Here is a 14109-nt window from a genome sequence, read left to right on the forward strand (position 1 = left end):
ACGAAATGGCCGAGCGTGGTGTTGAACCTTTCCCGCCATGACTTTTTATCCTTTCCGACTGTGGTCAGAAGCGCGGGGGAGACCTTCCCCAGGGCCGAAGGCGGATCCTCCTTCAGGGTTCACTTCCCCGTCTGGACCCTCAGATTCTCCAGAGTCAATAGCAGTTATGCTGGGGGAAGCCTTATTTTATTATCGTTCTCCTTCCTCCATAACACACAACATGAATGCACGCACGCAACACACTTCAACGCGCTCTCTCACTCCCTCCTGCGCTGCACGCGCTCTCTCCTTTCTCTTACACACATGCGCGGCCTCACCACAAATAACATCCCTATTCCACAACAGCGGGTACAGAAGATCCTGACTCCAATGCCTTCTTAAAATGAGAAGATTGGAATTGTGCTGGCTCCTTTGTGAAAATAAATTTAATAATGCAAAAAGAGCTCCGCTGTTGACAACACTGTTGTTGACCTCCATTGTTAACGTTAGCTACTTCCGCAAACAACGACTACCCTTCTGTGCATGCGGGTCACTTCTGGGTCATTTCACAGTCACACAGGAGATCAAAAAAGCAAGCCTTTAATTGGAAATGTGAACTGCCTTGCAAAAAAAAATCGAATTTCTTCAAGAAATCGGAATTGAGCATTTAGCCCTGCAGTGTGAACGTGGCCAAAAACATGAAAGGGTATTGAATGAACCAAAGTAAGCGCAGTGTTTTAAACAAAGATAGCAGAAATGAGTAATGCTTTGGCTTAAACATAGAAACAGCTGAAGAACATAAGAGTTCATCAGGAAGCTGGTTTTATCTGTGCGCAGCTGATAGCAGCTTCCTCCACTTGAATCTGACTCGTTTTTACCAGTTGATTTTTTCTCTAGCAGAATCTCTTACCTGCAGTGTTCTGACTGAGCTGCAGCTTTTTGAGGACTGCTACAGATTAAGGCCTGACTCATCTTTTCTGAATGAGAACAATAGCGCTCCTAGCTTCTGTTGGACTACGATGCAGAAAAGTTGAAGTAGTTTTTCCCCAAAACATTGTTAATTTCAATCAGGCCTGAAGGCCCATTTCAAAGTGGAGCACAGAAACAAATAACCTTTGATATTGTGCATATTTACGGAGCCTGTGATCTGATATGGGTAAGAGAAAAAAAAATTAGTTCCCACGAAATACTATTCTGATATACATTTATCCTGTTGTATTTGAATACACCTCAGTTACAGATATGTGTGATGAATGATGAGATACGTAGCATGTAGCCTTCGGATGTAAAGTGACTTCTAATGAGTATGTTAATAAAAGACAGGTTAACTCAGCACATCCTGAGTATCATTATTTCTGTTGGACCCTAAAGTACAACACTCCTTACCGCAGCGGCTGTCCGTCTGCCGGCCAGCCAGCTGCCCGGATGCCGGCACGACAAGCAAACGAGTAAAGTAGAAATTTTGCTATTGAGTCCTGCTATGGGGTCTACCAACACACTACTCAAAAAACAAGACAGGGCCCTGACAGTGCCTAATTTGGGTTGTAATGGAATTCAAACAAAAAGAATAAACAGGAAAATGAGTTGTGATGAATGACCTCAGGGAACTCGGCTTCACTCTGAAGTCACAGTTCTTACAAACTGTCACATTAACAAACTGCAAGGCCAGCTGAGGCTGATACGCTGGAGCTTATCGCCATCCTTGATGGAAACTAACCCTCATTTTGGTGTGGGGGCATCATGCCTCTATGCTACTTCATTCATCTGGTGACAGTTTTTAAAACCCTTTTCAGGTTTTTGATCTGCTGTTCATTTTTATCATGAGCTTTCTTCTTTAAAGTTGGTTCTTTCATAAATCACTGCCGCACATCCAAAAGTTTGTTTTCAAACCATTTTTTTCAAAATTTCTTGCCTGTGACCTGATGACGCTGCTGACAGTGATGTCACGAGAGGCGGATCATGGGATGTAGAAAAGACGTTGTGGAGCCAGTGAGGCGAGCAGAGCAGTGCTGGCTCCATTATGTGAGCTCGGTGACGCCCTCTCTGCATGCCCCATGAAATGCTGTTTTTTTTGTTTTCTCTTTGTGCTGTTGTTGTGTGTGAAGTCCGCTTATTTCCATGCAAAACAATTCCAACCTGACGGCAGCGGTGCTGCGGAACGGGCTGGTGGAGGTGACGCTGTACTATGTGGTGACCACGCTGCCATGCTGTCTGTTCCTCTTCATCAATGTGACCATGTTGTTCACTCTGAGGAGCAAAGCTGTGTTCAGGGAAACCTCCCGATACATCCTCCTCTTTAACCTTCTGTTTTCAGACACCGTGCAGCTGGCTCACAACCAGATAATGCTTCTGCTGTCGGGAGGAAAACCGTTGGTGTACCCGCTCTGCATCGCTCTAACAGCCCTCAGCTTCTTCTCCCACAATGCCTCCATCCTCACACTGGTGCTGATGTGTCTGGAGAGATACATCGCTGTGTGTTATCCACTGAGGCACGCAGCCATCGTCACCATCAAGAACACAGGGGAGGCAGTGTGTGTGCTCTGGACCTTCAGTCTTCTGATTGTTCTGGTGGAGGTGGTTCTGATGCTGAATGTTCCTTTCAAGGACCTGCCAAACAAGCAGCTGAGAGAGTTCTGCGGGAGAGAGAACCTATATCCTGACCAAGTGGCTGAGATGTACCACAAAGTCTTCACCTACTTCCTCTTCACATATGCAGGAGTCACCGTGACTTTCTCTTACATCGCCATCATGCTGGCAGCACGGTCGGCCTCCACCGACAAAGCTTCGGCCAGGAAGGCGCGGAAGACGCTGCTGCTGCATCTAATGCAGCTGGGCCTCAGCATGTCCGCCACTGTCCAGACCTCTTTACTCATTCTCATATTCCAGAGCATAGAGAGGTCCGCCGCCACCAGCGTGCAGGTTTTCCTCTACATTCTTCTCAGCCTTCTTCCCAAATGTCTTAGCTCCCTCATCTATGGCCTCAGAGATCAGACCATCAGACCCGTCCTCATGCTGAACCTCAGCTGTGGGTGGAAGAGCCCTTCCAGCACTGTTGCTCCGGTGAACGTTAAAATCTGATTCCTCCTCATGCAAACCTGTTGGTTTTCATTTTTAAGTGAAACTCCAGATCATAAATGAGGCTGCAAACCAGTTTTTAGATTTGTTTTTCAACAAGAAAAGGTGACATTATGAAGGTTCAGGTCTGGGTTTTGATAGACCAACCTGTCATAAGAGTTAGAGCAGGACACCTGAGCCCTGGGGAGGTGATCCTGAGATCACAGCATGAGCCGACACAAAAAAGAACTGCTCTTTCAAAACGCTTACTTTTTTCTTTTTGTTAGCTTTGAATCAATTCATCACAAACTTTGTTTTCATTAGACTGGGAGAAACGTCAGTGCTTTTCCTTTGCTCAATAAAAAATTAGAAGATTGTGTGGAAGATTCTGTGGTGAAACGATCAGCGATGGTTTGACAGCTGCCCCCCCACATGTGTGCACGGCAGGTCCCATAGACTGCCTCAGCTCTGCAATCAGTTAAAAGTCCTCCTGTGTAAACCATGACTGTCTATTTGAGCATGTTTATTTCAATACTGTTTACAATGCTAGCAACAAGTCTTTTTTGCAACAAAATCCCTCAAAATTTTTGTCAGCTTGTTTCCACTGTGAGGCATCAGTGTTTGTCTGGAATTATATTTTGCTATTATTTATGAAATAAGCCTGAAACATTCTAAGTTTCTCTCTAGTCTGCAGATTAACTGAAACTCCAGAAGCTGGCAGCAGAAAAACGGGATTCTGATGAAGCTTTTCAAGCTGCTTGTCTTCAAGGATTTACATTCTGTTTTCCTGGCAGCTTTTAAAAACAGGAACTGGACTTTTAAACAATGCAAATCTTCCCAGACATTTAGAAGGGGTTCCATGAGGAAAATGAACCAGAAAAGATATTAAAATAAATTAAACCTTCTTTTATAAAAATTAATGCTGCCTTCGTCATTCTGTCACTTACTGCCTGCAACTCTGTGTCCAGTACAAGAGCTAACAGAGATGTTATTTAGCTCTTGGACATCAAGCATTGATGCCTGACAGAACGCTGTATAACAGTCGTTACAGTAAGATCAAGTGAGTTAAACAAAAAACAAACCAAATTTTTGATTTTCACATCAAAAAACCTGACTTTTTTTTTTTACACAGTGATAATATAAACTCAGTTTATTCAGGGCTGCAGAATTATACGTCTGGATAGGTGACAGGGCTCTATCACTTCAACATTGTCGATGCAAAAAACCAACAAAAAACCTGTAAACTTGTGCCACAGCAACAGAAAAGGCTATTTTTCACATTTTTAGAGACATTGTAAATGTTTCTGGTCAGTTTGGCTGCAGATCAGAGGAAAAGTTGCCTTCCCCTACCTCCTCTCTAAAGGTCTCAGTGCTTGAAACGTGGAGTTTTGCATAACTACAACCTAACACAGCCGTCTGTGGTAATAAAGAAAAACAGTGAAGAAAGATGGTATATTTTGACCTGATAGAAGCTGCTTTGAATCAAGACATTTTGAACTTTCACATGGTGCACAAGTAAGAAAACATTTCAGTAGATCTTTGGAATGGGAATCAAATATTTATTTGTGATACGAAAGATGGTAATGAATGAGTCCATAGTCTTTGATGGTTGGGCTTTGGGCAGATGTCAACCTGCATCCAGAAGGTATGAGGGATAATGGGGGTTGAGAGCCAGTCCATGACAAAGCAGTGGTCTTGGTGGAGAAGGTGGCAGAGGAGAGCTGGCAAAACCGTCTAGAATGTAGAGAGATAAACATTCATGAGTTTAAAAGCAAAAATATGCTTTGATTGGCTGAGAAGAAAAGGCGGGAAATTTAGCTGTTGAGAAGGGTTAATTGATAGGTGGCGTGCAGAGTGAGTGACATCAGAACCAAATCAAAATTTAGTTTATTGAAATTATGCCCAAGCTTAATTTCTGATATCTTGGATTTCTGTGTTTACATTCCTATCAGCAGAACTAGACTTCTGTGCATCACCAATTCTCAAGAACCAGTAATGATTGGAGCGCGTTTTGGGGGAAGCCCGGTCTCATGCGGAGAGACGGCGTCCATCCTACTCGGGACGGTGCCGCTCTTCTTTCTAGAAACATTTCTGCTAGCCTTAGTCTGTCAACCTGACAATCCAGAGACAAGACCCGGGCGCAGAGCAGCAGTGTAAAACGCTCCTCTGAGCCTCCCTTAGGGTTAGTGCCGGTGCAAAACCCATGCAGGGAAAGTCAAGCAGGTCCGAGCTTTAGTTTATGTGCTGAAAGACAAGTAAAAGGAGCGCGTCATAGAAACCTTAAAGTGACAGACAGCAGTACTCACAAGCAGAATTATGTCATTAAATGTGGTTTATTAAACATTCGATCCATTTCCTCCAAGTCCCTCTTAGTCAATGAGTTAATCACTGATAACAACCTTAGTCTTTTAGCCTTAACAGAAACTTGGCTCCAACAGGATGACAATGTTAGATTGAATGAAGCACCCCCCCCCCCCTTTTATGCTAACTATCAGAAATCCAGGATTTCAGGGAAAGGAGGTGGTTTTGCAGTAATATCACAGTCTAGCTTACTTCTCAGCCCTAAAGTTAAAAATGCTTATAATTCATTTGAAAGCATCATATTGTCTATAAATCACCCAAACAGGAAAACTCGAAAACCTGTTTTACTCATAATTATTTATCGCCACTTTGACCACTTTGTTAATGATGCCTTACAAGCCCTCAGGAGTACACTCCATGTTGTAAGTTCGTTAGACAAAACCGAGTAACACCGTGGTTTAACGCTGAAACACGTTCTATTAAACAAGAAACCCGTAAGTTGGAAAGAGAATGGCTGAATATCTGGAAACTTTCTGGAATATCTGGAAGCCTATTAAATTATAAAAAAGCTCTGCGTAGAGCTAGAAGCCAGTACTATTCAACCTTAATATCAGAGAATGGAAACAATCCAAGATTTCTTTTTAGCACTATAGCTAAATTAACTCGCAGTCAGAGCTCAGTAGAACCACATGTTCCTGTTTCTCTCAGCTCTGATGATTTTCTTACATTTTTCGATAGCAAAATCTCAAATATTAGACATAAGTTAAATCAAGTTATTCCTACTATCAGCCCAGAACAGGCTGAAGCGGTAGAAATGGAGGCATCCATAGAAACCTCTGTAACATTAGACTGCTTCACTGCTGTGGATCAAGTAGAAATAGCATCAATTATTACGTCCTCCAAATCCTCAACGTGTCTGTTAGACCCAATTCCCACTAGACTTTTTAAAGAAACTTTTCCCCTAATTAATGATCCCATATTAACAATGATAAATACCTCTCTGGAAACGGGTTACATGCCACAGTCTTTTAAATATGCAGTTGTTAAACCTCTTCTGAAAAAGCCCAGTTTGGATCCTAGCATCTTGGCCAACTATAGACCGATATCAAACCTGCCCTTTATTTCTAAAATCCTAGAAAGAGTTGTAGTTTAGCAGCTTTACTGCCACCTACAGGACAACAGCCACTTTGAAGACTTTCAGTCGGGGTTTAGACCCCACCACAGCACGGAAACTGCACTAGTTAGAGTCTCTAATGACTTGTTATTGGCCTCAGAAAAGGGACTACTTTCTATTCTGGTCCTGTTGGACCTCAGTGCAGCCTTTGACACTATCGACCACAGTATTTTACTCCATAGACTAGAGCAGGACATAGGGATCAGAGGATCTGCTCTCCAGTGGTTTAAATCCTATCTGTCCGATAGGTATCAGTTCGTTAATGTAAATGGCCATTCCTCTCAGTGCACTCGAGTTAACTATGGAGTCCCAAAGGGCTCAGTCTTAGGACCGATACTGTTTACGCTTTATATGCTACCCTTAGGAAACATAATCAGGAAACACAGCATTAATTTTCCTTGTTATGCCGACGATACGCAGTTGTATTTATCCATGAAACCTGACCAGAATGACCAGATAGAGAAACTGAACGCCTGCATCAGTGACATCAAGACCTGGATGACAATTAATTACCTCCTCTTGAACCCAGAAAAAACTGAGGTCATTATACTAGGTCTTAAAAACCTCAGAGATGCTCTGTCTTCTCAGATAGTCTCCCTGGATGGCATAAGTATAGCCCCCAATTCCACAGTTAGAAACCTTGGGGTTTTATTTGACCAGGATTTATCATTTAAGGCTCACATACCTCAGCGTGTAGAACTGCCTTTTTTCACCTGCGGAACATTGCTAAGATCAGAAATATACTTTCTAAGAGTGATGCTGAAAAACTCATCCATGCATGTGTTACGTCGAGGCTGGATTACTGTAACTCCTTGTTAGCAGCGTGTCCTAAGAGTTCCTTAAGAAGTCTCCAGCTCGTTCAGAACGCAGCAGCTAGATTGTTAACAGGAACTAGCAGAAGAGGTCACATCACTCCTGTGTTAGTTTCGCTCCATTGGCTCCCAGTTGATTCTAGAATCAAGTTCAAGATCCTCCTGTTAACTTATAAGGCCTTACATGGAATGGCCCCGTCCTATATTAAGGACCTCATAGTCCCTTACCATCCAATAAGAACACTTCGCTCGCAAAATGCAGGACTGCTTGTGGTTCCTAGAATTAGTAAAAGTAGGGTTGGAGGTAGAGCGTTTAGCCACCAAGCCCCTGTCTTATGGAATAAACTCCCAGCTCATGTAAGAGAGGCCGACTCAGTTTCTACATTCAAAGTTAGACTGAAAACATTCCTCTTTGGACAGGCTTATTGTAAGACTAGTTAGTATTCAGAGATTATTTAACTTAATGTTGATGTCTTTAAATTAAACTTAATAACAATAACTATTTGTTTTAAAAGGCTGCTAGAAGTTGAAACTGGGGTAACTATGGTGCACTGGGGTTCTGTCCTCTTTTCTCATCTACTTCTACCCTACCACTCGTCCGTGTCTCGGGGTGAATGCCAGATTTGGCAGAGGCTCGTGGTTTGACCGGTGATGATGACAAAGCTGGGTTCCGGATTAACAGCAGACTCAGGCGACCACTCGTGGCAATGGGTTCCTGGAGACAGGTGAGAGAATGATATTAGGTGCAGTCTTGAGACAAAGGCAAAGAACGTGATGACCATCTTATGCACCATCAGGGGCAACGGACTGGCAAGGAATGATGATCCTGGAGCTCCTTAAGAAGGCAGGCAGGTGATGAGGTAAGTGGTCACAGCTGTGTCGCATCAGGAGCCAAGCAGAGAGGGGAGGGGGAGGAGTCTGACAGAGGCACCATCACAAAGTTCGTAATTTGACCCTCCACTAAAAAAACTTTGAGAACCCCTGCACTAGACAATGCCCAATCAACGCATTTACATTGGTGGAAGATTTATTTAGATGTTTATGAAGTTCCTCAACCCTAGTTATGTTTTAGCAACAAGGGTAGTCAATACCAGCATTTATCAAATGTTCTGCTGAACCATGGTGGATGTTTTGGATACAGATTGAGATGTTTGGACACACTGAGAGGATGTTAGAACATTGATAAAGTTGGTAAAATTACTGCTGAGGTTTGAGTTGATAGGAAGGTCTAGAGGAAGGAAAAAGTTGAGGTCCATGGATGAAGAGGAGGATGACATGATTTTAATTGGAGCTGGCAGTCAGAAACATTCTGCTTTGCTGCCATCATGTGGTGACTCCATGGTAACATTCTTCTCTTCACAGATATATTCTTGAAGACACATGATACAGTGGGGCAAAAAATAAATTAGTCAACCACCAACTGTGTGAGTTCTTCAAATTAAAAAGATTTTGGCGATGTCAGCATTCCTTTTCGTGAGGTTGTCATTCATGAAAACGTTGGTTCCCCTCAGATTTCTTTCTTGCTTTAATAAAGCTGCTTTGTGTTTCAGATTGACAAACTTTAAGAGGATTGCTGGTTTGTCGGTGTCTCTTCTCCTGGGAAGCTTTCTGCAGATCTCCACATTGTTTGTGTCCAGAGAAATTCCATTGGACTTTAGGAACTCCTCCACCTGTTTTTCCACAGAGCTTGTCTCCTGCTCGTCGGATTCCTCACCGTTCCAAAAGATGAAATGATGTAGGAGTCCAGATTTGATCCTTGTGGAACCCCGCAAATAATCTCAACAGCATCTGATGTAAATTATTCTAGCATGATAAATCCTTCCCATTGATTGATCAGGCAAAGCTCAAACTTTTTCCACCAGCCTTCATTCAAATTCTGACCCTGAACGTTTTCGATGAAAGTTTTGGTCAGTCTGACAAGGTAAAATTACAGCAGTCTAATCTTAAAGTAGCAAATGCATGAAGTTATTTATCTGCACCAATCAATTTTAGAAATACTGTGGAGATAAATGGAACATTCTAGGTATGTGAATTAATTGTACCAAGTGTATCCATGAAGCTTTCAGGTCAAAGAACGTTTGTTTATCGAGTTTAGGAAAAGAAAATTTGGAGTAAATCGTTTCTACGGTGCTGTATTTGAACTGGTCGTGATTTGTGCAGCACAAATGTCTGTTTCTGCATAAACAAATGTTTTGAAGTTGACCAGAAGTTTCTCTGTGTTTCGTCTCTGAGCAGTTGGGCAGGACGTCACTCTAACCTGTAAATCTCACAGACATACTGTACCTTCAGAAGGGCACCAGCGTGCTGGGGCAAAGGTAACCAGCTCCTCATGGGCTGCAAAAAACGAGCTCCTCGCCACTGTGAAGGAAGGAAGCAGAGCTTCAAGCAGGTTTTAGATGCTTGGAGATTTGAGCAAAGGACATGTTTATCTGCATCCAGAACGTCACGGAGGAAGATTCTGGAGAGTACACATGCAGAGAAGAGATCCCTGGACTCCTCAATGACGAGAAGTATGTGTGGGCTCTGTTAGTGGTTTAAGGTGAGACATGATGTCCTTTTGACTGTACAGGTCTGAGCATTTGTGTTAAAGAACAAAAATAGAACTCTGACAGATGGTAGAACAATCAGTAAAGTGCTGCAGGAACACCATGAGGCCAGATGTTTGTGTTTTGGAAATCAGCTTCCCCTAAAGTCACTTCTTCTGTTTCAGCTTCACCTTTGATCACTGGACAAAAACAGAGCAACTGCACAGACTGCAGAACCACAGCTGTACAACCTGCAGGAATGATATAAATCTGCCTAGAAGGTTCTTTTTCTGATCTGAAATAAAGGCCTTAGTCCAGACTGTTGGTGTCTTGTGATCCCTCAGTAAACATGTACAGGTCTGATGAAAAAATTCAGATCAATTAGCATCAGATCAAAGGTCCCAGTCTTGAACATGGGGGACTACAGGAGCAGGCGGGAACCCCTCCTCTAAAACAAACACACAGAAAATTAACTGTATTAGCTGGTTCTGGCATGGAACGTCCAATCAGAGGCTGTTGCTGACCATCAACATATCTGCTTTAGTTTTCAGAGGACTGATCTAAAGACTGAAAGACAAGAGAGTGCAGAATTTAACAAACATTTGATGAGAGAGGAGCTGACCTCTGGCAGGGGGCAAGGTGCAGGTTTAAGAAATGAACAAACAACTGAAGACAAACACAACACAAAAACACACTTTGACAAGGAAACTAACCCACACCTCAACTAACACTAGCATCTGTAAGTCCCACAAATGAAATGCTGACTGCAGCAACACTTTTCTATAATGCAGTCTTTGGAGAAATACACAATAGTCCAGAATGTGCTGATGAATGTAAATGATGTATACTTTAACAGCGCTTATCTAACCTTCCTGTAATGCCCAAAGTGCTTCACAGACAGTGCTATTCACCCATGCGCAAACACATTCAACACTGATTGCAGATCCAATGCCTTACCCTGGTTTCAACCTGGAACCTCCAGGAGTCCGTTGCAGTTCAGTGTCTTGTAAAAGGACACTTCGGCATCATATTTCACTGTGCATTTCCACTACAGTTACAGCGTAGTAAACTGTAAAACTAAGGCCAAGCTCAGATGTTTTCCCCAGACTCACAACTTCTAACTAGAGGAGTGTTAAAGCCACATTTCCTGTTTCAGGACCTGCAAGTAATATTTTTCCATTTTTTTCCAAGCACACTTTTTTCCCCTGTGGAGTCGACATAAATGCCAACTTTTTTTTGCTAAACCTATTTACAGGTATGCTAGGACTAGGCTAGTATAGTATTGTAGATTTATAAATTTATGACTCAGTGACTGAACTTTTCTTTCAGGTTTCCAATGGATTCAGTCTTAAGGATAAAGTGGGCCTTAGCAATAAAAAGAGCTAATCCAGATGGATCACTGTGGTACCAAATAGCAATACGGTCTGGCTTTGTTCAAAACATTTTGTGGAACCAGATTTTGATAAGACTGGCCAGACTGTTTGCTTGAAACCCGGCACCATTTCATCTGTGTTACACAAATTGATCACTCACATGAATCATTAGGGTGAATCTATTGTTTTTCGTTGCTTGTGTCTTCTTCTTCTTCTTATTCCTATTCTTATTTTTATTCTTATTATTTATTGACCTATCATGTATTTATTTATTGTAAATGTTTATTATCATCATTGACTTACTATTGATTTATTATTATTAATTTAACTATTATAATTATTGAATTATGAACAGTATAGGACTCCATAATTGTTGGGCTTTTCTAAATAATTTCTTTTCAGGTATCTGTTGTAACCACTCCTCCAGCTTGGGGGTTACTGCCCCAAGTGCTCCAATTACCACAGGCACCACTGTCACCTTCACTTTCCACGCTTTCTCCAGTTCTTCTCTGAGTCCCTGGTATTTCTCCAGTTTCTCATGTTCCTTCTTCTTCATGTTCCCATCACTTGGCACTGCCACAGCCACCACAACGGCTTTCCTCTGTTCTTTATCCACCACTACAATGTCTGGTTGGTTTGCTATTACCATCCTATCAGTCTGGATCTGGAAGTCCCACAGGATCTTTGCCCTCTCATTCTCTACCACCTTCGGAGGTGTTTCCTATTTTGACCTTGGGGTTTCCTGTCCATATTCTGCACACATGTTCCTGTATATTATTCCAGCCACTTGATTGTGGCGCTCCATGTATGCTTTCCCTGCCAGCATCTTACACCCTGCAGTTATGTGCTGGATTGTTTCAGGGGCCTCTTTGCACAGCCTACACCTTGGGTCTTGTCTGTTGTGGTAGATCTGAGCCTCTATTGCTCTGGTGCTCAGGGCTTGTTCCTGAGCTGCCAGGATGAGTGCTTCAGTGCTGTCCTGTAGGCCTGCCCTTTCTAGCCATTGGTAGGACTTCTTGATATCAGCCACTTCAGTTATGGTCCGGTGGTACATCCCATGCAGGGGTTTGTCCTCCCATGAGGATCTGTCCTCCAGCACTGTATCCTCTGCCCTCCATTGCCTGAGACATTCACTGAGCACACTGTCAGTTGGGGCCTTGAGCTTGATGTAATCATGCATCTTGGATGCTTCGTCCTGGATAGTGGCTTCCACGCTCACTAGTCCTCGGCCTCCTTCCTTGCGGCTAGCATACAGTCTCAGGGTGCTGGATGTGGATGGAACCCTCCGCGCATGGTGAGGAGCTTTCGTGTTTTAACATCCGTGGTCTGTATCTCTTCCTTTGGCCATCTTATTATTCCTGCAGGGTATCTGATAACTGGCAGTGCGTAGCTGTTTATTGCCCGAGACTTATTTTTGCCATTGAGCTGGCTTCTCAGGACTTGCCTTACTCATGTAGCTGTTGCAGCTTTCCTTGTTGCCTGCTCCAGGTTGCCATTTGCCTGGGGAATTCCAAGCTATTTGTAACTGTCCTCAATGTCTGCTTTTGCTCCTTCTGGGAGTGAGACCCCTCCTGTTTAGACTACCATGCCTCTCTTTGTCACCATCCGGTTGCATTTCTCAAGCCCGAATGACGTCCCAATGTCAGTACTGAAGATCCTGGTGGTGTGGATCAGGGAGTCAATGTCACGCTCGCTCTTAGCATATAGCTTGATTACAACAGATATACAACAGTTTGCATATGTGCCTCCCACTTGTTAATTAACCAAAAGTAATGGGACAGAAGAATAACCATAAATCAAACATTCCATTTTTAATACTTGGTTGCAAATCCTGTTTAGTCAATTACAGCCTGAAGTCTGGAACGCATAGACATCACCAGAAGCTGGGCTTCATCCCTGGTGATGCTCTGTCAGGCCTCCAATGCAAATGTTTTCAGTTCTTGCTTGTTCTTGGGGGATTTTCCCTTTAGTTCAGTCTTCAGCAAGTGAAATGCATGCTCAATCGGATTCAGGTTAGGTGATTGACTTGGCCATTGCATAACATTCCACTTCTTTCCCTTAAGTAAGTCTTTGGGTGCTGTTGCAGTATGTTTTGGGTCATTGTCCTTCTGCACCGTGAAGGGCTGTCCAATGAGTGCCGAAGCATTTGGCTGAATATGAGCACATGATATTGCCTGAAACACTTCAGAATTCATCCTACTGCTTCTTTCAGCAGTCACATCATCAATAAATACAAGGAAACCAGTTCCATTAGCAGCCATACATGCCCACACCATGACAATACCACCACCATGCTTCACTGATGAGGTGGTATGCTCAAGATCATAAGCAGTTCCTTTCCTTCTCCATAGCCTGCTCTTTCCATCACTCTGGTACAAGTTGATCTTGGTCTCATCTGTCCATAGGATGTTTTTCCAGAACTGTGAAAACTGTTTAGATGTTTTGTAAACTCTAATCTGGCCTTCCTGTTTTTGAGGCTCACTAATGGCTTACATCTTGTAAGCCATTAGTGAGCCAACTGTATTCACTCTGGTGAAGTCTTCTCTTGATTGTCGACTTCGACACACATACACCTACCTCCTGGAGAGTGTCCTTGATCTGACCACTTGTTGTGAAGGGACAGAACTCTTCAGTCATTCAATTTGTTTTCCATGTTCTTCCGAGTTGTTTGGCGTTGCTGAGCTCCCCAGTGCAAAGAGAGAGGAGTCAGAGGGGCTGTGGCGCGAACTGGCACCCTCGCCTCTGTCAGTCAGCCCTAGGCCAGTTTATCATCACCAAGTATGTATGAGGACTGAATGAATAATGGACACACTGTAAACGCTTTGTGCGTCTGGAAAAGTGCAGATAAATTTAATCCATTATTATTATTATTGGGTATTAAGTAATATAAT

At 43.0% G+C, this 14109-nt stretch overlaps 1 protein-coding gene and 1 long non-coding RNA gene across 2 annotated transcripts; one reads left to right on the top strand and one right to left on the bottom strand.

Moving 5' to 3' along the window:
- The first annotated feature begins 2094 nt into the window (after positions 1-2094).
- On the top strand, positions 2095-3389 carry LOC101163023 (olfactory receptor 2A1/2A42-like). The gene has a single exon (XM_004076758.2). It carries the CDS (start codon positions 2098-2100, stop codon positions 3055-3057), a length of 960 nt encoding a protein of 319 aa, XP_004076806.1. The 5' UTR covers positions 2095-2097; the 3' UTR covers positions 3058-3389.
- Positions 3390-4578: 1189 nt separating this feature from the next.
- LOC110016342 lies at positions 4579-8131 on the bottom strand. Its single transcript, XR_002874623.1, has 2 exons — positions 7912-8131; positions 4579-4767 (listed from the first exon to the last, which is right to left on the bottom strand). It is a non-coding gene; the product is annotated as an uncharacterized LOC110016342 (long non-coding RNA).
- Between the last annotated feature and the right edge of the window lie 5978 nt (positions 8132-14109).

Source organism: Oryzias latipes, chromosome 14, assembly GCF_002234675.1.
Source record: "Oryzias latipes chromosome 14, ASM223467v1".
Taxonomy (NCBI): Eukaryota; Metazoa; Chordata; class Actinopteri; order Beloniformes; family Adrianichthyidae; genus Oryzias; species Oryzias latipes.

Coding starts and splice junctions, on each gene's coding strand:
- LOC101163023 (XM_004076758.2), top strand. CDS start 2,098: ATGCAAAACAATTCCAACCTGACGGCAGCGGTGCTGCGGAACGGGCTG.